Consider the following 23,937-nt stretch of genomic DNA (forward strand, 5'->3'; position numbering starts at 1 on the left):
ATGCTATCATAATGAGAAAAGTTTACTTTAGGTTAAGCACATCCACAAAATTTGGCAATAATCATTAGATACTCAACCAACTCTCCATGGCTGATTTTTCAATTCTGGGATAGGTTTTGTCCTACAATTGAAAGTTAATTACTGCTAGACATCTCATCTATTACTAGTCTAATATTAACTTTCCAGCAGGCCTCATGGTCAGGTCTTTTGGCCTATATAGCAACACAGAGAGAAGAGGGATGCTTATAACTATCTTAATATTCACCATATGGGGTAGGAATGCAGGCAGTTGTTGGAGGGTCTTCAAAAATGTATAGAGATGGGTCAGGATACAGAAAGCAGCAAAAGGATACACAGGTGATTTCAGCAGCTTTTTTAATATCTTGACTATATAGTCAAGATACACATATACATCAGAGCAGATGACACAGCACAGCATAGTGAAGTATTTGGTGATATATAAAGATGAGATGATTAAGCCCAGTAATATATTTTCTTCCCAGTCCTGTGCTAGCAACTTGTCAGAGTGCTTGGGGGTAAAACTGCATGCAAGACGGGGAATCATTTATGGAACTGAAGCCATACACTACCACTGCCATAAGCTTGATAACAATAATTATTTCTCCATGATTAAGTATTAACTGATGTTAAGAAAAAGGAAAAGAAAAAAAAAAAAAAAACACGCAACATCTGCAGCAAAGCTCAGTGCAAGAACTTACAAAGAAGGGAAGGTGTTTTTATTTTAAAGTGGAAGTCATTTCACTCACACATTCTAACACACACAACACACCAAGTTTGCAAGTGGGCAGACCACTGCTGCTTGCAGGGACAGGCAGGGTGAGGAATGCTTGCTGTGAGCCCTCAGCAGGTCTCCAGGGAGAGGGAAGTGCTGACTACAATGTGCTCGCCCTTGAATGTGCCTCTTGTGCAGTTTAGAAGCCAACAGCAACTCTATTCTTCTGTCTCTCCGGTCTCTAACACTTCTGTGACCATTAGAATTTACTCACCAATTCTTGTTTCCAGAGTTGAATGCCTTATTGATTCAGGACTGATCATTATCTTTCTCATATCTTCTCTCAGTTGCTTTAGTTTATGCTGGGCTTTGTTTTCATGGTCTGGGTGTTCCAGACAAGCTGCAGAGAGATACTTAGGGATCTTGATTATCTACTGTCTAGGTACAATTGACACTCTTCACCCTTACAGTTATTCTTCTGCTCTTCTTTCTGGTGCTTGCATATACTACCCATTTCCAGAGTTCTAGTAATATGTGGGATTTTTTCACATTTCTGGAAATGTGGGATTTTTTTCATATCTCATTATTTCATTTATTAATGTTGTATGAGTATTCACAAGAGTGGCAAAGGCCATCAGTCTTTTCTGAGAGAGTTCAAGGCTTCAGAGTTTAGCAGTTACAGAATGGTGAAGTGTTCACCAAAAGTCAGGAGGGCTGTCCCTTGTAACACTGCTGCATGCTGCAGCTCTATACTCTTTCCTAGGGCATTGCTACAGTAAGAGGTGAGAGCTTTCACATAGACTGAAACCTGAGTGCTTAGGGACTTCGCCACAGTGCTCTCCTGTAAGCCATAACTGTTCTTGGATAAAGAAGAATAAGGAGTCTAGAAATGTCTCATCTCTAGGACTTCCACATTACAAAGTTTATATGCTGGCAAACAATACCTTCTACAGTTCTTTGTGGTCTATACTGTGTTATAATTTCCTATTTTTTTTAAAACGGGTGGAAATGCTTGTTGGACTCAATTTTGGCACTTCCAGGGAAATGCGTCTTTTACAATATATGGAACACTATAACAACACTGTTTTGTAGCGAGAAGAGTTGGTCTCTCAAAGCCAAGGTAACAAATCAAGGTTACAGTTTTCAACTACCAGCTGGTCTTAATCAAATTTGGGCTGATTTGGTTTATATATTGTGTTCCTTGAGTAGGTTGCCTTTTATTATTAGTCATTTTTATTTCAGTAACAGCTTTGCTGAGAAGAGTTTCCCATTTGAGCATAGCTTCATAGTAGGTGAGCTTGAGGAAGTACTGGTTGTCAGCTATATATGATAAAAAACTTAGCAAATGTTCATACCGTTGTTACAGTGATGTTTGTACATCTACAATCTGAAAGATGGTTATACCCAGCTGAAGATATAACATAACTTGGAAGTAGGAGACAAGAGATAAGGAAGTAAGGTAGTACCTGCCCAGGCTGGCAGGAGAGCTGAGGCTGGCTGAGCTCAGACTGCACTGTTTGAGATTACCAAAGACTGTAACCAACACATGATTGACTTGTGAGGCAGCCCTAAAGAGGGATTTGGAAATGGAAAGGATGTGATGGGAGGTTTAGGATTTATTTTTATGTATGGGCTTGCACGAAGGCCACCACATCAACTTTACAAAGTTTTACATTACAACAGCTAATTCAAATGAAAACCTCACCTCTTTTTCATATTAATGTATCCGTTTAGAGTTTTTTCAGAAACTAATAAATGTCAAGTAGAATTGATTCAAATACTTTTGTTCTAGAAAAATGCTTTCAGACCTTTTACATATTTCTGATGAAAGGAGTTATTTCACCAGAACCTCTGTGGTTATGCTGTATCTTACCCTTTGGACCGATGGGAAGTATATCTATCCAAAGAGTGATTTGAGCCAGATCATACCAATAAAGTGCCACATCATTCACGGAGAATGGTAAAACAGCCAGGAAGGGTCTTAACCAAATATCTCACTGAGCATCTAAAACCACCTGCAAAAGCACCTTACGAGATTATCAACTGATCTTGCACACAGCCAGGTTCTACCCGATAGCATTCATGAGCTCAGACTCTCCTGCAAAAAACACAGAAACACTGCTGGACCTTGCTGGTATTGGAGGATACTCCACTTCCACTCTTGCTTTGAGTTAGGAAATCTTGTACTAAGTAACCTGTGTGTGTGCCTTAGACTAAACAAATTTTACATCAAATAAACTATCTAAATAAACTGTCTGTGGCAAATTGTTTTATTTCTCATTCATGTTGTGATTGGGGTTTTTTTGTTTTGTTTTAACAAACACCTTCCAGGATATATTCTGTACCAGAAACAACTGATATTCAGGCTTTCTCTGAATTTTATAGCAAGTACAAGATGTCTATTTCTTAAGTAATTTATCTTTGCTCAAAAAGAAACAATACTAGATATTCTTCGTATCAGTTCTTATTCATGCCTTACAAAAGGATTTTTTTTCCACCAACCTACATCTGGTTTGGAATTTTTGTTGTTGCTCTTTTATAGTTAAGCAGCTCAACACCATATGCAAACTGATAGGGTTCCAGGTAGGATTTATCACTTACTTGAGGAGGAAGAGCAAAGCCCACTGTATAAGGTACAATCAGTCCACCACTATTCTGCATATCACTACTACAACCATCTCAACTATCTGCAGCGGTTACAGACTTCAAAATTCACACAGTAAGTTCTTCCTAATTGCTAATCTGGTCCACTAAGACAAGCTGTGATAGGTTATTTGTACTGTCCTTTTATAATGCATTACACCTCAAAATTACTTGAGACTCAGGCATTGTAATTTAGGGCTCATGTGTTCACCCTTCCTGAAAACAAACAAAAAAAGCCCCACAAAACAAACCACCAACCAACCACCACTCCACCCTTATACTGCTGTTTCCCTCTTAGCTAATTGAATGTCAGTGTTTTTATAATTCAAGCACGCAACTCCCAGAATGAATCCAAGCAACACTGTATTTATTAAATCAGTTCAAGCACTTTAAAAGACCACAAGAAAAATTGTAGAGATTAAGAGCAATAAAAACTGTTTCTCTTTCTTGCTCCTCAAAAATCATTTATTTCTTGAACACGCAAAACAGCATCATTTTTGACTCAAACTTCTGCTGAAACATGAGCACTCTGACCCTTGGCTAATAAAAGATATTTAATATCTACTACGTGAAATATTAAAAACATTTTACTTGATTTAATTGATATTTTTGTCATGAACGTATGTAAACAGGTTTAGATAAAGAAATAGATCTCTCGATATCACAGACAACAACAGGAAATTACTTTGCTTTCGCTAAGACTCATTTCTTCAATCACACTAGTAATAGTCTACTAAAAAAAAAATCTGTTTGGAAAAACACAAATCCTATGCCAATGAACAAAAGCGGGGGCGGGGGGGGGAGGCGGGGGGCGACGACACGCAAGGAATAAGTCACACAGAATATCTTAATTTCCGAAGTACTATTCGCAATACCTCTCCCCGCCCCCTCCCGGCCGCTTCACCCCGTTGTGGTTAAGTAACAGAAAATGGCTGAAAGTGAGAAAAACAAGGAAAAGAAAATGGTGTGTCGAGGCACTTGATTGGTCAGATTTTGCTGCAGAGTCCAAGTTCCTGACACAGAGAAAGGAAGATTTCCTGAGGGGAAGCGTATCAGCAAATTAACAGAAAAACAAGAGCCTTACAGTTTTAAGCTTTACAAAAGAAATATTCCTTCTAAACAATTCTCTGTGACTCCTTGTTTCCAAGTTTGAATGAACCCTTTATTCAACTCAATCCAACCGTTTCTTAAAGGAACAGATACTCATTTGCAGTAACAAAAAACTAGTATTTCGATGGAACGGCAAGCTCCCCAAGTTGCATAAAACAATATATACAGTATTTAGAAAAAAAGTCAGAAAGCCGAAGACAATTTTTGAAATTTATATTTTTCAGACACCAACTACCTTGCTATTGAGTAAGAGGGCAAAATATCGTGCAGCTGTACCTATAGTCAGTGGGAAATCCCGTTGTTAGGGTAGGTTCACAAAAAATCGCTAAATATGACAGATAGGGAAGAGTCTCCATTCAACAATAATTCTGGACTCCATGTTAAGTTTTCAATCACTAATACTCGGAAAACACCTTCTGTGCTCAGTTCAGCAAGTATTTTTGGGAGCCTAAATACAGATGGAGACAGGATACAATACCCAGAAGCATCAAGGATACCACAAGTGTATCCCAGAAAAAAACATCTCTTTTGAAAATAGGAGTCACAGAAATTACTTTTGCCACAGCCCTACCCCTAGCTCTGTCTGGAAATATATTTATGTCGTGAATAAACTAGAAGTGCTTGAGAAGGGCTGAAGATGCCCAGGGGGTGTCGCGCCTGACAGAGGCAAACAGACCACGAGCAGAGGAAACTGAGTGCCTTTCCTGGAAGGGCGGGAAAGGATTTCTTGTGCCTTCAGGAAACACACACACAAAAAAAAGCCTCGTGTCCCCCACCCCTTCCCTTTTGGGAAGGAAAATATTTCTGTCAGGACAATAAATCGCAATATTCTTACCATAACACAAAGTAAATGTAGCATAGCAAGAGGCATTTACAATATACTTACCTCTGAACGCATCTCTGCTGATCGGAAAAGCAGAGTTCCATAGAGACATTTTTACAAATTCAACAAGTTCATACGATTGCTTTTAATACACAACCAATCAGAAAAAAAACCCCTTAAAACTGAAAAAAGGAAAGCCTGCAATTGCAATTTTACTTAATCAGCTAAAGCCTTATGAGGAAAAAAAAAAACCCACACACATCAAAAAACCCACCACGCAAATTGTAAACTAATATTTACTCTAAATAGATACTTTTCCTAGCACAATCACTTGACAGGAATTTAAACCAGACTATATTGTTTTACAAGGGTCGGGATCTTTTTCAGCTCCTTTAAAACGTGTAGCACATTTTGCTTTGTACTTACCTAAAATACAAGATCTTGGTCCTTGCAACAGCACAGGAAAACACATCATTTCTTAAGCAAGACTTAAAGAGTTTACAGCTCTCTTCAGTGGTCATGTGGTGGCTCTTAAAAGAGCCTTTGGGTTTTCGATAATCTGAAAGAGCCGACCGCTAGAAACTTAAGCGCGCTCTCCGCGGATGCGGCGGGCCAGCTGGATGTCCTTGGGCATGATGGTGACGCGCTTGGCGTGGATGGCACACAGGTTGGTGTCCTCGAACAGCCCCACCAGGTAGGCCTCGCTGGCCTCCTGCAGCGCCATGACGGCCGAGCTCTGGAAGCGCAGGTCGGTCTTGAAGTCCTGCGCGATCTCGCGCACCAGGCGCTGGAAGGGCAGCTTGCGGATCAGCAGCTCCGTCGACTTCTGGTAGCGCCGGATCTCGCGCAGCGCCACCGTGCCGGGCCGGTAGCGGTGCGGCTTCTTGACGCCGCCGGTGGCCGGCGCGCTCTTGCGGGCAGCCTTGGTGGCCAGCTGCTTGCGGGGCGCCTTCCCGCCGGTCGACTTACGCGCCGTCTGCTTCGTACGCGCCATGTCCTCAGGAGCAGCTGCCCACCGCTGAACAACAAACCTCTCTGTACGAGGCCGCCGCGGGGCCCGCTGTTTATAGCCGTCACCGCTCTGTGATTGGCTAGGCGTAAGACACGAATGCCATTGGACAAAGAAAAGGATTTGAAAAGCCCGCCGGCCGGCGCGGGGGCCGCAGCGGGGGAGTGGCCGCTTCCCGCTCCGCACTCCCCTCCCCCGCCGAATGCGACGGCGCTTTCGCTTCTCTTATCCCTCAGCTTTGCCCCGCTGAGCGCTCTGCCACAGTGGCAACCTGCCAGCGGACGCGGAGTTTTTACTCCAGCCCCACAGCAGACGTTTTTATTGCCGCTTCTGTCCCGGGCCGCCAGGATTTCAGCCGCCTTGCAAAAGGCTGTTTCGAAAAACTAGCCCATACATCCTGCACCCGCCTGAAGTTCTATAAAGCAGCGTCATTCAGGTTTGTTTGTTGGTTTTTTTAAGTCTATTTTTTAATTTCTATTTTCCCGTTATCGCTTAGGATTGATGAGGAACCTCTATTCTGCCGTGCTTATTCTCCATCAGAGACCACAAAAAAACCGAACAAACAAAAAATCCCACCGAAAAAAACCCGACGCCACTGCCATATAAAGCCTATAGGACTAGTGAAATTATACTTTACATCATTTCAGTTCCGCTGTGCATGGCGTGATGAATTTAATGAGATGTGGTCTTCCAAATGTCACATATAGACAGACTATTCCCTTGGGAGCATTCCGAGTAAACAAGCTGCTCTGGTTTACGGGCAAGACGTTTGAGGGTAAAAGCTAACGTTTAAAGGGAGCGGTGACATTTTATTATACAAGGTATAAGCTGCATTGGAATAAGGCAGGTTTTGTAAAAAGAAAAATACTGGTCTCATATCAGAACAGCAGGGGAAAAAAAAGACACACCCCCCCCCTACTGTGTATGTTTCTCTGTACTTACTCAAAAACTCGAGCTGAGACAATTTCTCTAAAATGAGAAGGATCCATAATAGCTTTCAGCCTAATTAAGTGCTTAATATTCTTTTTATAGACCTGCCCAAGTAACGGTTAGGGTTGGGCACATATAAGGCATCCAAAATCATTCCCGGTACTTTAACATGACATAATTTCCCTGCTAGTGAACAGTATATCCTAGTTTGGCAAGCAAACAGTACTAAGTACAAATACCACTCACCAAACCGAATCAGTGTGAACGACTCTTTTAGTGAATACGTGGGTGGCTCTTAAAAGAGCCTTTAGGTTAAAACTGACGATCCGGGACGCTCTACTTGGAGCTGGTGTACTTGGTGACAGCCTTGGTGCCCTCGGAGACGGCGTGCTTGGCCAGCTCGCCGGGCAGCAGCAGCCGCACGGCCGTCTGGATCTCCCGCGACGTGATGGTGGAGCGCTTGTTGTAGTGCGCCAGGCGCGACGCCTCGCCGGCGATGCGCTCGAAGATGTCGTTGACGAAGGAGTTCATGATGCCCATGGCCTTGGACGAGATGCCCGTGTCGGGGTGCACCTGCTTCAGCACCTTGTACACGTAGATGGAGTAGCTCTCCTTCCTGGTCTTTCTACGTTTTTTGTCACCTTTCTTCTGTGTCTTGGTGACGGCTTTCTTGGAGCCCTTCTTCGGAGCAGGAGCGGATTTAGCTGGTTCCGGCATTTTACAAGTCTGTCACTACCTGTCTGCTGCAGGAACGACGCAAATACAATAGCGGCGACGCCTGTATTTATAGGGACGGTATGCAAATTAGATGACTCAAGGCTTTTCCTGTCTATTGGACAATAAGGGATCATGATGTCAAACTACCTAGCACCTCCGATTGGTCACGATTTCGTCTGTCTTCCCATTGGTTAATTTCAGAATCCCAGACTCCACCAATCAGAAGTCCCACCGAACCCCAGAAGGAAGGGATAAAAAGGGAGAGTGGCAGCTCTTAGCGCACTTTTTCTGATTTCGCGGTTTCATGCGTTTTGCTGTTGCTTTCTACTTTATTTAGGTTTTTTTTTTAATTTTGAAGGTAGTTTTGAGGCATGTCCGGCCGCGGGAAGCAGGGCGGGAAGGCGCGGGCCAAGGCCAAGTCGCGCTCGTCGCGGGCCGGGCTGCAGTTCCCTGTGGGCCGCGTGCACCGGCTGCTGCGCAAGGGCAACTACGCGGAGCGGGTGGGCGCCGGCGCCCCGGTCTACCTGGCGGCCGTGCTGGAGTACCTGACGGCCGAGATCCTGGAGCTGGCGGGCAACGCGGCCCGTGACAACAAGAAGACGCGCATCATCCCCCGCCACCTGCAGCTGGCCATCCGCAACGACGAGGAGCTCAACAAGCTGCTGGGCAAGGTGACCATCGCGCAGGGTGGGGTGCTGCCCAACATCCAGGCCGTGCTGCTGCCCAAGAAGACCGACAGCCACAAGGCTAAAGCCAAGTAAAACTCCTTCAACAAACAACCCAAAGGCTCTTTTCAGAGCCACCCCCATTTTCACAGAAAGGGCAGGAACAGTCGGGACTCCAGATACTTGCTTATTTAGAAACTTTCATATTTTAATATCTAGAAACTATAGATGCCGAGGAAAGCTTCTGGAACATAAATATGTTTCATCGGTTGTTTTTTTTGCTATTTTGTGTAGGTTACTGCATTCTTTAAGAAGTCAACGTACTTATGTAAACTTTCTCAGTTTCACTTTTTTGCGGAGCTACCAAAAGGCAGCCGTTACAGTTGATGATGAGATCACTCACAGCAGGATGGCCTAAGAAGAGGAGATGAGAACGCGGCAAGGGTGGGCTCGTTATCTGGCCCTTCATGTTTTCAGTGGGGGGAAACACCCCTAATCCCGGCGGAGGTGGGCTGTGGAGGGGGCGGGGTGTCTGTGCCCACCCGCAGGAGGGGCGGGGCCGGTGCCGGCCAATCCGGGTGGAGCGTGCGGTTTTCAAACCCGGGGTGGGACAGGGCACCTTTTCCTCCCGGAGCAGCTGCTGTTGCCCCTCTTTCGGGATGGAAAAGGAGTCTAAGTGCCTTCTGCGTTGTGGCAGCTTTCTTTTTCTGCTTCCTGAGATCCTATTTTTTGCTTATTTGTACTTTATCTTCCAGACGGTAATGAGAGAATTATAAATGTTTTACTGGGATGCTGTCCTATAATTAAGCCAGGTCTGTTTCCAAAGACCAGGGTGAGTAAATGATGGGGGGAGTGATGGTGGAAATCATAATGGAAGATCATATGTTAAAATAGGCTAAAGTGTGCTTTTCCATAGTGTCCGAGTTCCCAGAGAAGCACTATGGACAGTCACAAATGTGAGGCAGAGGATCGTTGTGTATCAGTCTAGAGTTAAACTGATGTTTCTGTTCTTATTCATTCTGATTACGTGAATGGCTTTTAAAAGTACTGCTTGGTTTACCTACAAAAGTTTCATTTTACAGTAATGACTCCCGGGTGCTGACTTCTTTGACTCAGCAGCACCTTTCGGTGCTGCCTTTTTAGTCCTTTTGGCCGTGGCAGCTGATGGCTTCTTATGGCTTGGCCTTCTTGAGCTTGGGAGCTCCTGTGCTGCGTGGAGTTGGTCACGGCTTCTGTGATCACCGTGGTGAGGTTGGGGCCCTCAGGCTTCGGAGCTGCCTTCGGCTTCTTGGAGGTGGGGGCTGGACGGCAGGCAGTCTCGGCCGTGGTCAGAGACAGCTTTCAAAAAGTCGGAGGCGGGAGAGTCAGAGAATCAGAAAGACCGGAGGAGCCTCGACGGTCCACCCCGCTGAAAGGTACTGAAGGCTTTTCTTCTCCTCTGTTTGATTTTCTTCCACTGTAAGGGACACTACATTCCTTCTGTTGTTTGGTACATATAGGTAAAATAGGATTTTATTTCTTTTTCTGTAGCGTTTTATGCGGAAGAAAACAAAACTGGCCAAAGGGGACCCAGGAATGCACTGCCAGGAGCCTCCGAATGTTCCTGCCCCGAGGGCTGGGGGAGTGATTTCTTTGTTCTTTAAAAGTGCTCCTTGAGAAATAAGTCGAGGAAACTGTTCTGCTTTTTACAGTTTCCTCCCCCAGGAGACAGAGGAGTGAGTCATTGTGGCAATGTGTTAATCGAAAATGTTTTTCAAGCAGAGAGAGATAACACGGGAGTGCCTGGCTGAAGTGTTGCTTGGAAACAAGATGAGAATCGTGGGAATAGTCTTAAACAATACTTGCTTCTTACACAATTTTCAAGTTCGATTCTTTTTTTGTTTGTTTGTGCATTTGTTTGTTTGGGAGCGTGTGTGTGGTTTTGTTAGAAGACTATTTTTCCTTCCTTTTATCAGCCCTGTTTTGTTGAAAGAAATTGCATTAGGTATTAATCATCTACCATTCAGAAGAAAATATTTAAAACAATATTAACGGCAGGACTTTATCAGTAGCTATTCTGAAATTTGAGACTAGAACTAGGTTTAAAACACTTGAAAATTATGCTTTTGTTTAATAATCGCAGTTTCTCGTATTCAGTATGTTAAGCAAAATAACCTTCAGTTGGTGGATATTTAGAATGGGTGAACGAGACTGCGTGGGTCTGAAACAACGTACTGATTTGTAGAAGGTTCTGATTGGGCTATTTGAAAATCCCATGTTTTGAAACATAGGTCTCCCGGGTTTTATTTGCCCTCAAAAACAAGCTGTTAGGAGGGAGCATTTCTACCTTTTCAAGAGAAATGCTCACAATGAAGTGCCTGAGAAGAAAGTATGTCTGGGTTACTTCTCTGGACATTAGAGGAGGAGGGGTTTTCCTCACTGATGTATGAAAAATCACTTGAAAACACAAGTATTCTAACGTTTTTATTTTCAAATGACGTATGGACAGATTGAAATCTAGTCTAAGGTATCTTTTTCACTAGAATCTAGTTACACTCAGTAACAGTGAATCACAAAGCTCACAATATTTTTTTTCTCTGCCTTTCTAGCCACGTTTCCCCCTGGAGATGATGCATGTACAGAGCTTAGTTCCCTTTCATTGCAGTTTATAACTGATGTTCTGTTTTCTGTGCCATCAATGGTAATTTTACATTTTTAACACGTTTTTATTAGTACAAGCAAACTGGTGAGTTCTGTATACAAAATCCCCTTTTTCTTCAGCTAAAATATGACTGGAATATTTTACTACAGTTATTGCATATCCTTGTTTCTCCTGACCAGCCATTCACATTTAATGTAAAATAGCAATATATTCTTATGTAACTATGCGTGTTATAAATTAACACATCTTCTGTTTGCATACCATAGTTAAAGAAAAGTTCTGTACATATTAAAATAGAAGAGAGAAGTGGATTGTAACACCTATTGATTTATGAGGCAGATTAGACATTAAACATTTTTCTTTAAAACCACAAGTACTTTATTTCATTTCAGATGAAGAATTTCTAACTAATCTGGATGCTTTTCCCAATTTCTTTCCAACTCTTCAGACAACCTAAACTCTCAAACAGATTTTTACATAAAGGAGGAAGGCTTTAGATTTAAGAACAATGCATCAGACATGCTAGTGAAAAAACATTTAGTGTCATAGATGACCTAAACTACTTTTGATCTTTATATCCAGACTATATCCAGTACAAGCTATGGCATAGTCAGTACAAACTCTCAGATATCCTGGCCTCAAAGAATGTTCTTCAACCTGTAGTTACTCCATAGTTCTGTTTTTTTTCATAAAGCACTAAAGATAAAATACAAGGTAATATAAACAAAAACCCACAAACAAAAATCCAACAAACCCCATAATTAGTTGCAGAAACGTTCCCAAGTATGCAGACAAGTCAGTGAAACAGAGTGAAGGATAAAAGGATATTGACACTTTGGTTAACTTCATCATAGTGACAATGGTGTATGGGAAGTGTCCTTAAATGTTCTTTTGCTTCAAAAAGTCTTGCTCATGTTTTTGTGGAAAAGGCTGTGCTCTTTCACTCTGCAACAACCTGATAGTGGACAGCATAAAGGCATTGTCCAAAATCCCTTGATGTGAAGCAGCCTAACACAGTCTTAGAGAAGTTGTCATCTATTTGTTTTAATTCCTCCCCCCTTTCTGGGAGAGAAGTTGCTTTAAGCTACTGTGTTTACTAAAAATGTAGGCAAGTTAGAGCATATGCCCACAAAAGTGAATGGAATTATTTGCCTGCTACTGAGGGTAGATCCATGAGACTGTGGGCTGTTCTTTGTAAAACTTGTTTGAACGTTTACATGACACAGTCTACACAAAGGTTAAACATTTACAGGTCTATTCATAAATTATGCTAATACCTCTTCATTCAAATATTTAGTTCATTTAGTACCTTTCTACAATCATACATAGCAAACTAAAATTTTGTCAAGTAGGAATATCTTACAAATGTGGTGTACTATATAGAATTGTTCTGAATAGTATCATCAGCAATTAACTTTTCATACTCCTGTGAAAACAGGCCTGCTTAGACAACAAATTGGTGTGTTTAAAAAAAAAAAAAAAAAGTAATTTATTGTAAGGAGCCCTTGAAGGCAGAATGTTGTTTTTTACAACCGATCTGGCACCTGACCCCAGTGGAGGGGAGGACTGAAAGACATCTGGCTATGAATCTTTAATGCAAAACAAAGTCTCTTCGAACTAATCCTGGAATGTAAACTGATTACTGTATTTGAAAAGTTAAGCTAGTGGAAAGGGTAGCCAGAGAGGCAGGAATCCATACTTTAAATCAATAAGGGGAGGGGGTTGTTAGAATTAGATGAATAAAACAGGTAAACTGGGGCAGGCATCGGGTAGTCTGTAAACCCTGCAGTACTCAACTAATGGGGAACAGGGGAGGGGAATTTGTGGCTGGGATTAGGGTGATATAAGCAGGGGCTTTTTGCCCTATTCTAGATGCCTACCACTAGGTAGGACACCTAGTTTTGCAAAATCATTAATAAAATATGCTCAGGAGAGATCCTGCCTGAGCCTATTATATTGGCAAGGTGCTCATTTCCTACATTTATATTGTTTATTTTTTCTCAAGTGTACAGTATGGGATCAATTTAGACACTGGTAAACATGAAAGAAACTCACATGTCTCCATTCACGCAGTTTCAGAGGCACTGACGTTTTGGAAGTTTGAATGACAGGAAAGAAGCTTGAATGTCAGTTGCATTATATAGCTGTAGAAACGTAGCAAAAACCTGCATTTGCAGTTTGCAGGTAGCAATAAATGCTCTGAGTGTACATAACATTAACATTTTGCGGACTGCCATAAATCGCTGCTAACTCCTAGGACGTCTTTCTCTTTGCATCTTCCGATCGATCAGTTTGGGAGATTTTCCATCCCCACCCCGCGCACCGAGAAGCAGCTGCTGGAGCGCGGCGGGGAGGGTCGGCCACTGGCACCGCCCGCCCGGCGCCGCCGCGTCCCCGTTGCAGCAATTTTTGACCAATCCTGCCCGGGAAGGAACTTCCCTCCCTCGCCCGCCTCCTCCTCCTCCTCCTCCTCGCCCTGCATCCCTCTCATCTCCCTCCGGTTACCTTCTCCGCCACCCCTCCCCGAGTCGTTTCCATTTCGTTAATCCGCAGGTGAAGCTGCTGAACGCCACCGCGGTGCGGTGATGGGCTCCCCGCCCGGGCTGCTGTTAAAACTAGCCCGCGTTTTCAATACCTCTTGCATCGACTGTTGGTTTTAACTGCGTTTTACATTGTGGCTGCTGCCCAGGGTACAAAAAAAAAAAAAAAAAAAAAAAGACTTAAAGAGACTTAACAGTTGAGAGAGCAACAGACCATCTCGCTTCATAAACTACTTCTATAAGGAGCCCGTGATCATTAGAGCATTTCCCACCTTGTTCATTCTGTCCTAGGAAACCTAGTGCATGACTGAATGGTACAGAAACAATGCTCCCATACTAACTGGGCTGATGCAAACAAGCCTTTTTTCCCCTCCGAATGGCATGTCTATATGTCACTTCTTTAAGAATTCAATTGTTTCAGGTCTCTGCACTCTGTGTATGAATTATATTGGTCTTGACATATGGGGAAGTATTTCAAACAGAAAGCAATCCCTTCCCTCTTCCTACAGACACTGCAGCTTTCTTCTGTCACAGAACTTCCTCTTTTGTCTCCTCAAGAAAGAAACCATGGAAATACCTGCACAAACCAGGATGCTAGTAACTTGGAAGCCTTGAAAAAATTAGTTAAACAAATTAATAGGAATTTTTCTTTGGGGAAGTGATTTTTGTTTTGGGTAGGTCAGTTGTTTGTTTGGGGTTGGGAAGTGCATGTTATTAAATGGAAGATGATACCACCAGGGATCAGTTTTGAATTCTTTTAAGAGGTGGGAACTGTTTACCACCAGTGTTAGGAAGTGCTTATAGTTATGCAAGCATCTGTGTTCTCCAGAATTGATTTCTACAGAAGAGAGAGATGGCTCCATCCTCACATTTTCATTCATCATTTTCAGGTCTTCATTTAGAAAAAGCCTATAGAGATAGGGAGTCCATTTACTTAAAGAAACCACCTATGATATTTAGGCAGCCTTTCTGGCCTCACTAACATTTTGCTTGGTAAGTAACTTTATAATTAGATCGGTCCTCACTAAATTTGACAGATTTAGCCTCTGACCTTACAGATAGTAAATATAAGAAAGCCCATCTTCACCCAGTAGTTGTTTCTGTTCTGAAAGTGTCCTAGTATCCTTTGTAGAGAAGCCGTTTTAGACCTTAAATCATCTTTATGGCTTTTCTCATAACTTTCTTTTCCAGTTGCACTACATTTTTTTTTAAGAGGCCAGAAATGTGCACAGTACTCAAGGTGCAACTATTTCACACAATGTTGCAATGGTACAAACATAAAATATCCTCTGTTTTGCCCTCTGCTCCTCTTCTGGTGATTTTTGACATTCAAATTATTTTCATTGTAGTGCTTCTGAGCACAGAACAAATTATTTGTTTAGTTATTTACTGTTTTCAGATGCATGAGATTTTTTTTTAATTAGGATCAACCCGGAGGGTGCAGTGGAGTTGGAAGATGGTGGTGAGACAGTTCTGAAGACTGAGTTGTGGATCAGGGGCAGGAGGTGAATGAGACTGAAAAATAGGGCTAAGCTGATCAGAACTCAAACATTCCAGCAGTAATTTAGGGGCATATTGAGCTGTCAGGTGCAAAATGTGGGATTATATTTTATATTGAAGGGGTAACCACCAGTCCTGTCTTCAGTTTCCTGGCAGATGGTCTAAGGTTGATGGCCTGGGCAGAGATTGACAGCTTGGAGTCTGCATATGAGTAGAATGCACAGAGCATGTGCTGTAATTAAAAAAAAAAAAGAGTGATGCAACTTACAACAATAATTTATTTTTTTCTTTTTTACATGGAATTAGACAACTTCTGTAATATTTTCATACTGTTGATTGTCACTCTAAGAAGAAAAAAATCTCCATTTTTACTTGGACTTCTACATATCCTGTGATGATGCTCTGAGAAGACTTACATTTCCTTAGGAAGTTGATGCAGGGGTTTTTTATGCCTTTTCCTCACAAATGTCTCAACTAAGTAAAATAGCACATTTATGAAAAGCTTCTGCTTTAGAAGGTGAAGCAAATCTGTATCTCCAAATTGCAACGTTTCTATCACATACCCTTAGCTGGTTAAAAAAAAAAAATCATAGAGATTTTCTAAGTTGATATTAATTCTCCTGATTACCTGAAAATACGTATGCTGGCATATCTGCTGATAGATCAGCAGCTTCTTCTGATAACAGCTAAACACTTTTCCTCACAACCCCAAAGATCATTAAAAACAATTTTTGAAATTCACAGTTTTCAACAGCCTCCTCAAGGGGGTGGTTGCCATTTGGGAAGGTCAGGAGCATTGGCTGGAATGGCAGGATGGGAGATTGAAAGCTGGTGCAGAAGGGGAGTGGTACAATCTTCTATGACATACCTAGAGTGGGAAGAGGAGTAGAGACATTTCTCTCCCCTTCCTGCCTTCACCCAACCTGCTCCTTCACTCCAGTGTGCCCTGACTGCCTTCCCACAGCATTTGAGAGACAGCTCAAGGCTCTTCCAACTAATGCTGCCTTGTTGGGAAGAGGAAAACAGAGCTTTTCACCCTTCTCATACTGTCTTGATTAATGGGAAAAGCTGAAATGTAAAAATAAATTATTAATGAGTAGTCCATATAGCGACTTGTTAGTTCTGAGTAATAAAATGAAAGGAAATGAACCACTAGGAGTGAATGATGAACCCTGGCCATAAAATATGAGACCAAGATGTTGTATTAGGAAATGAAATGTTACTCCAGATTCCAATCAATACAGATTGCTCAGAGCTCCTTCCCTCTTTTTGAGAACATTCAAAGATCTGAGCTCCTGTAAGCAGGATGTATGCCCCTCCTTTTGGTTTAATTTTGTCTATTTTCTGGAGTGCCTCAACACCCCAATATTATATAAACTGTTATTTTATACCTACTGCTGCCAGTGAAAAGTTTAGAAAGATATGACACACATATATTATGCTAAAATAAAAACAAGAAAATTAAACTGCCTGTTGTTTGGTGTGGAAAATATAGAATTGGGTAAGTATAACTTGGCTTTGGCAATCATGAAATATAGAATATTTCCTCAAATAACCCAAGCATGCTGTAATGCAATAATCAATTCCATGTACCAGTACATTGTTGTCATATCTACAAAGATTCTGTGTAAAATTGGTCACAATAAAAATTCACACTTTAGACCATCAGTGGTTTTTGTCCCTTTTGAAGCTAAGCTATTGCTTAGGTCAGGAACAAATCATAGTGTTCGCTGTTTCGGTTCTTCAGCTGAGTTGTCACTCTTCAGAAGTAATGGCCCTTGGATGAGGATGAAAAGTTGGTTGTTATTTAAGGAAGTCTGACATTGAGAGGATCAAGAAAGTATGATGTAAAAATAAGCAAAGGTTAAATTTCATTGAAAAAAAACCCCACAAAATAAATGCCACAAAAAGAGATCTAGTGAACTAAAAAGAAATGAGAAATGGATGCTAAAAGGGAGTGCAACTTTTTGACAAAATACCAATTAAAACCAGGCTTGGGAGTTGAACAGAGCAGTTTGCAATACCTATTCCCACTAAACCACATAAAGAGTGGTGGATACTGTACAAGAATATTAACACTTACAGGTTTTGAAGCCATTAGGTGCAATGAAAACAAAGGTATAGAACAGATGTGCAAAAAGTTATATGATTAAAAACAAACATGCCAGATGAGAAGGGAAAAATAATTCTTTCAGCAGTCCTGAAGAGAACAAGAGGTCATTTGAATCTAGACAAATAGAGAGAAAACACTCAGTAATCACTGCCAAGGAAAAGGTGTGGAATGTCATATACTGAGATAAGTAATAGGCAAAGTGCACTATAGTTTTGCAGAAGCATCAGTGAGCTCTCTGTTGTGTTCTGTTGATGCTGTAACCTTTAAAAGGGGAAGAAAAAGAAGATGCATATTGATTCACTTTTTTCTCAAACAGTAAGTTAACTGAAAACAATATGTGAAGATACAGTGATTCTAATAGAAACTGAGGAGCTTAATCTGTGCCAACAGCATCATGATGATTGATATGGAAATATAAATACATTTATGCTATTTGTGTAGAAATAAATCAGATGATATTAATAAAGGCTGATATAAATATTAGCAAGCTGGCTATCTACAAATGAAAATAGACTTATCAAAATGGTGGCCAAACAACCTGAATGAAATAACGTGCATAACTAGAAGGCTAAAGAGAGAGAGGAAAAAAATCCCAAAACAGTCTCCTAAAGAAAGAAAAAAAACTTTCAAGGGATGAAAAAGCACAAACAACTTAACACCCACCCCCCCAAAAAAAACAAAACCCCACAGCTTGAAGGAAAAGGGCTGCAAAATTAAACAAGCAAAAACTGTGTATTGCAAGCAGATATAATTAACCAAGCAGAAACTCCTGACAAGACGGTAAAGAAAATGTGTGGAAAAGCATTTATTTGATCGACCTTCAAGAACAAAGTAAAAATATCTTCATATACACATTCACAGTAAATTTAAGAACTAAGAAAATGTAAAAGAGAGTCTGTGCGCACGAAAGGTTTGACAGCTTCTGACAGCAGTTCTGCCTCCGGAATTGACCGCAGCAGCTCCCACAGCATGGCCTGGTGGAGCCAATAGGCCCCTCTACTAAAACCAACATCTTCCCACAAAACGATAAAGCTGCTACCACAATATACTGGAACCGCTCAAGGCTCCAAAGATATTCGTAAAACAAAGAGCTATGCCAAGGTGAACGTTACCCACAGGGACCTTCCCCAAGTCGGAATCACTGACTAACCAGAACGGCACCACGGCGGCCTCAGAAACCACCCCCACCGGGCCCTTTGTCGGAGCGCAGCGAAATGGCGGCGGCGGAGCGCGGGCGGGAAGCGGCGCTCTCGGCCCCGCCGCCCCCATTGGCTGGATTTTGCTGCAGACCCGCGGCCGGCGGGGCCCGGCTGCGACACCGGCACCGAGCGCCGCAACGACGGGACCGGGAAGCCGGGCCGTGCGCGGCGGGAAGGAGGCCCCCCCGCCCGGGGATTTGCTCCCGCGGTGCCCAGGCCGAGCCGGCGTGGGGGGGTCGCTGTGTTTCGGGGCAGGGGTGGGCACGGGGCCGCCCACCCCCGCCGCCTGAGGCGCTGGCGCGAACGTCGCTGGCCGCAGGGGGAAGGGCGCGGAGATGAGCCCGCCCGTGCCCTGCCCCGCCGCAGTCCTCAACCAGGTCGGACCGCTGGCAATATAGAGAGGTGCTGGCGGGTGTTTGCGCCACACGCGGCTTGGGCTGAGTGCGGTGCGAGCATGTCTGGCAGAGGCAAGGGCGGCAAGGGGCTCGGCAAGGGGGGCGCCAAGCGCCACCGCAAGGTGCTGCGCGACAACATCCAGGGCATCACCAAGCCGGCCATCCGCCGCCTGGCTCGGCGCGGCGGCGTCAAGCGCATCTCGGGGCTCATCTACGAGGAGACTCGCGGTGTGCTGAAGGTGTTCCTGGAGAACGTCATCCGCGACGCTGTCACCTACACCGAGCACGCCAAGAGGAAGACAGTGACAGCTATGGATGTGGTCTATGCCCTTAAGCGCCAGGGACGCACCCTCTACGGCTTCGGCGGCTAAACTTAGTTGTTGAGATAGGTTACGCTTTTAGAACACAAAGGCTCTTTTAAGAGCCACCCACACCTACAAAAAAAGAGCTGTAGTCGCTCTTTGTCAGTGTTGCGATTAAGGGCTGCGGTGTGGGGGTTGGGGTTTATGCTGGTATCTATCGGCTGTAGGACGTGCTGCTCGCCGTCTTTGAACCCTCCCAGCTTCAAGCAATCGGTGAGTTTGAAAATCGGTGATGGAAAATGTCTCGATTGCTCTCCGGAAAGATACTGGGCAAACAAGTGCTTTTACTTGACTCTTGGGGTTCTGGGCACGAGGGGAAAAAAAACCAAAACAAAAAATTAAAAACAAAAACCCCGTTCAGGTTCTGAAACAAAACTATGATTTTTGTCCTCATCCATCATCCTCTTCCCTTGCCCACCCCCCTTCACTCCCTCACCCCGGTTTCTCCTTCGAAACGAGAACGGAAGGGACAAGCAAGCGAGAAAACCAGGATACCGGGGGAAAGCGCTACAGCGAGCGCTGCTCCGCGGCCGCCGGCGTTAGAGCAGCGGCCTCACACGGGAAGCTCGCGAAATGGCGGCGCTCTCCGCTCTGCCAGTCGGGGAGCGGGGCGGGACACAGCGGGAAGGTGCGGGACGAAGCGCCAGCTAAGAGCACCCGTAGCAACCCGGCGAGTGCAGAGGGAGAGACCGCCAGCCCTGTACGAAAAAGCTTTCCCCCTGCTCCCGCTCTTGCACCTCAAAGGATGCCTCTTCTCTAGGCACCGCTCCCCACCCCGCGGCAGCTTTAAATGGGGAACCCCACAACTGCCAACACACGCGGGCCCGGGAAAGGGGCGGGTCCCACGCTGCCTGCGGCCCGAACCTCCCCATTATCACAGAATCGGCACTGCCGCGAACACGGAAAAGAGTACTCGGCACAGGCTGCCTATCCCTGATCCGAAAAACAGAGACACAGCTCTCCCCAGTGGCCATGTGGTGGCTCTTAAAAGAGCCTTTGGGTTTGGTGCTGGCTGGGCAGGAGCCTCAGGCGCGCTCTCCGCGGATGCGGCGGGCCAGCTGGATGTCCTTGGGCATGATGGTGACGCGCTTGGCGTGGATGGCACACAGGTTGGTGTCCTCGAACAGCCCCACCAGGTAGGCCTCGCTGGCCTCCTGCAGCGCCATGACGGCCGAGCTCTGGAAGCGCAGGTCGGTCTTGAAGTCCTGCGCGATCTCGCGCACCAGGCGCTGGAAGGGCAGCTTGCGGATCAGCAGCTCCGTCGACTTCTGGTAGCGCCGGATCTCGCGCAGCGCCACCGTGCCGGGCCGGTAGCGGTGCGGCTTCTTGACGCCGCCGGTGGCCGGCGCGCTCTTGCGGGCAGCCTTGGTGGCCAGCTGCTTGCGGGGCGCCTTCCCGCCGGTCGACTTACGCGCCGTCTGCTTCGTGCGCGCCATACCTTCCCACTGTGCTATACGCTCACTAAGACAGCGGCACGGCCTGCGACTCTCATTTATAACGCATGGCGGCCCCGCCTTCCAGCCTCTGATTGGTTCCAAAAGCGAAATATTTAATTGGGTAATTCCAATCATCCTGCAAGCCCTCTGGTAACTGAAGGAGCCGCTAGCCCCAGCCCTTTCGAAAGACCAGTCCTCCTTGGGTTTTTTTTTTCAATGTTATTTTTGAGATAGTTTGAAGAGGTTTCAAAGTTTTATTCCTCTAGTATTTACTCTTCTTTTTTTTCCCAGTTTTTTTGAGACTCTGCATCCTGCTAGTACAACATTTCGATTCTTCTGGAAATATTTTCCTAAATAATTTATAAGGACCACGTAAAACTGACTGGCCTTTAACATGCTCGGGTCTTGCTAAGTAAATATTAAAAAAAAAAACCTGAGCACAAGTCTACCCTCTGATTAACCTATAAAATATTATGTTTTACTTTTACTGGGTTTTGGCATCACACCCCATTGATTGTATGAGAAGTGCTAAAAGAACTAACTTGTTGAAGACCACAATTAACAAAGTGTTTTTTAAAAAAAGAAGAAAGTCGCTTTCGAAGAAACGGAAGATGAAAAATTAGGCTTGCGATTTAATCATTAAAGAACACGGTTCAGCACAGAGGGGGTTAACGCGGGATTTTCAAATTGGGGCAGGGAGGTCGGCCATGCCCATCAGCCAATGAAAAAGCAGACCTCGGATATAAAAAGGAGCTAGAGCGCTTGCTATTGTACAGTTCCTGGTCATTTTACTTTGTAGGCTTAAGGTGAAGCAAGAGTAATAATGGCGCGCACGAAGCAGACGGCGCGTAAGTCGACCGGCGGGAAGGCGCCCCGCAAGCAGCTGGCCACCAAGGCTGCCCGCAAGAGCGCGCCGGCCACCGGCGGCGTCAAGAAGCCGCACCGCTACCGGCCCGGCACGGTGGCGCTGCGCGAGATCCGGCGCTACCAGAAGTCGACGGAGCTGCTGATCCGCAAGCTGCCCTTCCAGCGCCTGGTGCGCGAGATCGCGCAGGACTTCAAGACCGACCTGCGCTTCCAGAGCTCGGCCGTCATGGCGCTGCAGGAGGCCAGCGAGGCCTACCTGGTGGGGCTGTTCGAGGACACCAACCTGTGTGCCATCCACGCCAAGCGCGTCACCATCATGCCCAAGGACATCCAGCTGGCCCGCCGCATCCGCGGAGAGCGCGCCTGAGGCTCCTGCCCAGCCAGCACCAAACCCAAAGGCTCTTTTAAGAGCCACCACATGGCCACTGGGGAGAGCTGTGTCTCTGTTTTTCGGATCAGGGATAGGCAGCCTGTGCCGAGTACTCTTTTCCGTGTTCGCGGCAGTGCCGATTCTGTGATAATGGGGAGGTTCGGGCCGCAGGCAGCGTGGGACCCGCCCCTTTCCCGGGCCCGCGTGTGTTGGCAGTTGTGGGGTTCCCCATTTAAAGCTGCCGCGGGGTGGGGAGCGGTGCCTAGAGAAGAGGCATCCTTTGAGGTGCAAGAGCGGGAGCAGGGGGAAAGCTTTTTCGTACAGGGCTGGCGGTCTCTCCCTCTGCACTCGCCGGGTTGCTACGGGTGCTCTTAGCTGGCGCTTCGTCCCGCACCTTCCCGCTGTGTCCCGCCCCGCTCCCCGACTGGCAGAGCGGAGAGCGCCGCCATTTCGCGAGCTTCCCGTGTGAGGCCGCTGCTCTAACGCCGGCGGCCGCGGAGCAGCGCTCGCTGTAGCGCTTTCCCCCGGTATCCTGGTTTTCTCGCTTGCTTGTCCCTTCCGTTCTCGTTTCGAAGGAGAAACCGGGGTGAGGGAGTGAAGGGGGGTGGGCAAGGGAAGAGGATGATGGATGAGGACAAAAATCATAGTTTTGTTTCAGAACCTGAACGGGGTTTTTGTTTTTAATTTTTTGTTTTGGTTTTTTTTCCCCTCGTGCCCAGAACCCCAAGAGTCAAGTAAAAGCACTTGTTTGCCCAGTATCTTTCCGGAGAGCAATCGAGACATTTTCCATCACCGATTTTCAAACTCACCGATTGCTTGAAGCTGGGAGGGTTCAAAGACGGCGAGCAGCACGTCCTACAGCCGATAGATACCAGCATAAACCCCAACCCCCACACCGCAGCCCTTAATCGCAACACTGACAAAGAGCGACTACAGCTCTTTTTTTGTAGGTGTGGGTGGCTCTTAAAAGAGCCTTTGTGTTCTAAAAGCATAACCTATCTCAACAACTAAGTTTAGCCGCCGAAGCCGTAGAGGGTGCGTCCCTGGCGCTTAAGGGCATAGACCACATCCATAGCTGTCACTGTCTTCCTCTTGGCGTGCTCGGTGTAGGTGACAGCGTCGCGGATGACGTTCTCCAGGAACACCTTCAGCACACCGCGAGTCTCCTCGTAGATGAGCCCCGAGATGCGCTTGACGCCGCCGCGCCGAGCCAGGCGGCGGATGGCCGGCTTGGTGATGCCCTGGATGTTGTCGCGCAGCACCTTGCGGTGGCGCTTGGCGCCCCCCTTGCCGAGCCCCTTGCCGCCCTTGCCTCTGCCAGACATGCTCGCACCGCACTCAGCCCAAGCCGCGTGTGGCGCAAACACCCGCCAGCACCTCTCTATATTGCCAGCGGTCCGACCTGGTTGAGGACTGCGGCGGGGCAGGGCACGGGCGGGCTCATCTCCGCGCCCTTCCCCCTGCGGCCAGCGACGTTCGCGCCAGCGCCTCAGGCGGCGGGGCTGGGCGGCCCCGTGCCCACCCCTGCCCCGAAACACAGCGACCCCCCCACGCCGGCTCGGCCTGGGCACCGCGGGAGCAAATCCCCGGGCGGGGGGGCCTCCTTCCCGCCGCGCACGGCCCGGCTTCCCGGTCCCGTCGTTGCGGCGCTCGGTGCCGGTGTCGCAGCCGGGCCCCGCCGGCCGCGGGTCTGCAGCAAAATCCAGCCAATGGGGGCGGCGGGGCCGGGAGCGCCGCTTCCCGCCCGCGCTCCGCCGCCGCCATTTCGCTGCGCTCCGACAAAGGGCCCGGTGGGGGTAGGGGGAGCGCGGACGTGCTGGTCTCGGTGCTCGCGTAAACCCACCCTTTTATACCGAGAGATGTGTAACGTTATTAATCCACCTT

At 45.9% G+C, this 23,937-nt stretch overlaps 5 protein-coding genes across 5 annotated transcripts; 3 read left to right on the forward strand and 2 right to left on the reverse strand.

Moving 5' to 3' along the window:
• Positions 1–7,503: 7,503 nt before the first annotated feature.
• LOC136003068 (histone H2B 8) lies at positions 7,504–7,992 on the reverse strand. Its single transcript, XM_065658358.1, has one exon. The coding sequence runs from the start codon at positions 7,963–7,965 to the stop codon at positions 7,585–7,587; it is 381 nt and encodes a 126-aa protein (XP_065514430.1). The 5' UTR covers positions 7,966–7,992; the 3' UTR covers positions 7,504–7,584.
• Positions 7,993–8,294: 302 nt separating this feature from the next.
• LOC136003056 (histone H2A-IV) lies at positions 8,295–11,633 on the forward strand. The gene is made up of 2 exons (XM_065658344.1): positions 8,295–10,045; positions 10,161–11,633. The coding sequence occupies exon 1, from the start codon at positions 8,337–8,339 to the stop codon at positions 8,724–8,726; it is 390 nt and encodes a 129-aa protein (XP_065514416.1). The 5' UTR covers positions 8,295–8,336; the 3' UTR covers positions 8,727–10,045; positions 10,161–11,633.
• A 7,429-nt stretch (positions 11,634–19,062) lies between these two features.
• On the forward strand, positions 19,063–19,734 carry LOC136003076 (histone H4). The gene has a single exon (XM_065658365.1). The coding sequence runs from the start codon at positions 19,078–19,080 to the stop codon at positions 19,387–19,389; it is 312 nt and encodes a 103-aa protein (XP_065514437.1). The 5' UTR covers positions 19,063–19,077; the 3' UTR covers positions 19,390–19,734.
• A 1,902-nt stretch (positions 19,735–21,636) lies between these two features.
• Positions 21,637–22,050, forward strand: LOC136003080 (histone H3). The gene has a single exon (XM_065658369.1). It carries the CDS (start codon positions 21,640–21,642, stop codon positions 22,048–22,050), a length of 411 nt encoding a protein of 136 aa, XP_065514441.1. The 5' UTR covers positions 21,637–21,639.
• A 671-nt stretch (positions 22,051–22,721) lies between these two features.
• LOC136003079 (histone H4) lies at positions 22,722–23,393 on the reverse strand. Its single transcript, XM_065658368.1, has one exon. It carries the CDS (start codon positions 23,376–23,378, stop codon positions 23,067–23,069), a length of 312 nt encoding a protein of 103 aa, XP_065514440.1. The 5' UTR covers positions 23,379–23,393; the 3' UTR covers positions 22,722–23,066.
• Positions 23,394–23,937: the final 544 nt, after the last annotated feature.

The sequence above is a fragment of the Caloenas nicobarica genome, chromosome 1 (genome assembly GCF_036013445.1).
Source record: "Caloenas nicobarica isolate bCalNic1 chromosome 1, bCalNic1.hap1, whole genome shotgun sequence".
In the NCBI taxonomy this organism is placed as follows: Eukaryota; Metazoa; Chordata; class Aves; order Columbiformes; family Columbidae; genus Caloenas; species Caloenas nicobarica.

Bases quoted from the DNA above. Each gene is read 5' to 3' on its own strand.
- LOC136003068 (XM_065658358.1), bottom strand. From the start codon at position 7,965: ATGCCGGAACCAGCTAAATCCGCTCCTGCTCCGAAGAAGGGCTCCAAG.
- LOC136003056 (XM_065658344.1), top strand. From the start codon at position 8,337: ATGTCCGGCCGCGGGAAGCAGGGCGGGAAGGCGCGGGCCAAGGCCAAG.
- LOC136003076 (XM_065658365.1), top strand. From the start codon at position 19,078: ATGTCTGGCAGAGGCAAGGGCGGCAAGGGGCTCGGCAAGGGGGGCGCC.
- LOC136003080 (XM_065658369.1), top strand. From the start codon at position 21,640: ATGGCGCGCACGAAGCAGACGGCGCGTAAGTCGACCGGCGGGAAGGCG.
- LOC136003079 (XM_065658368.1), bottom strand. From the start codon at position 23,378: ATGTCTGGCAGAGGCAAGGGCGGCAAGGGGCTCGGCAAGGGGGGCGCC.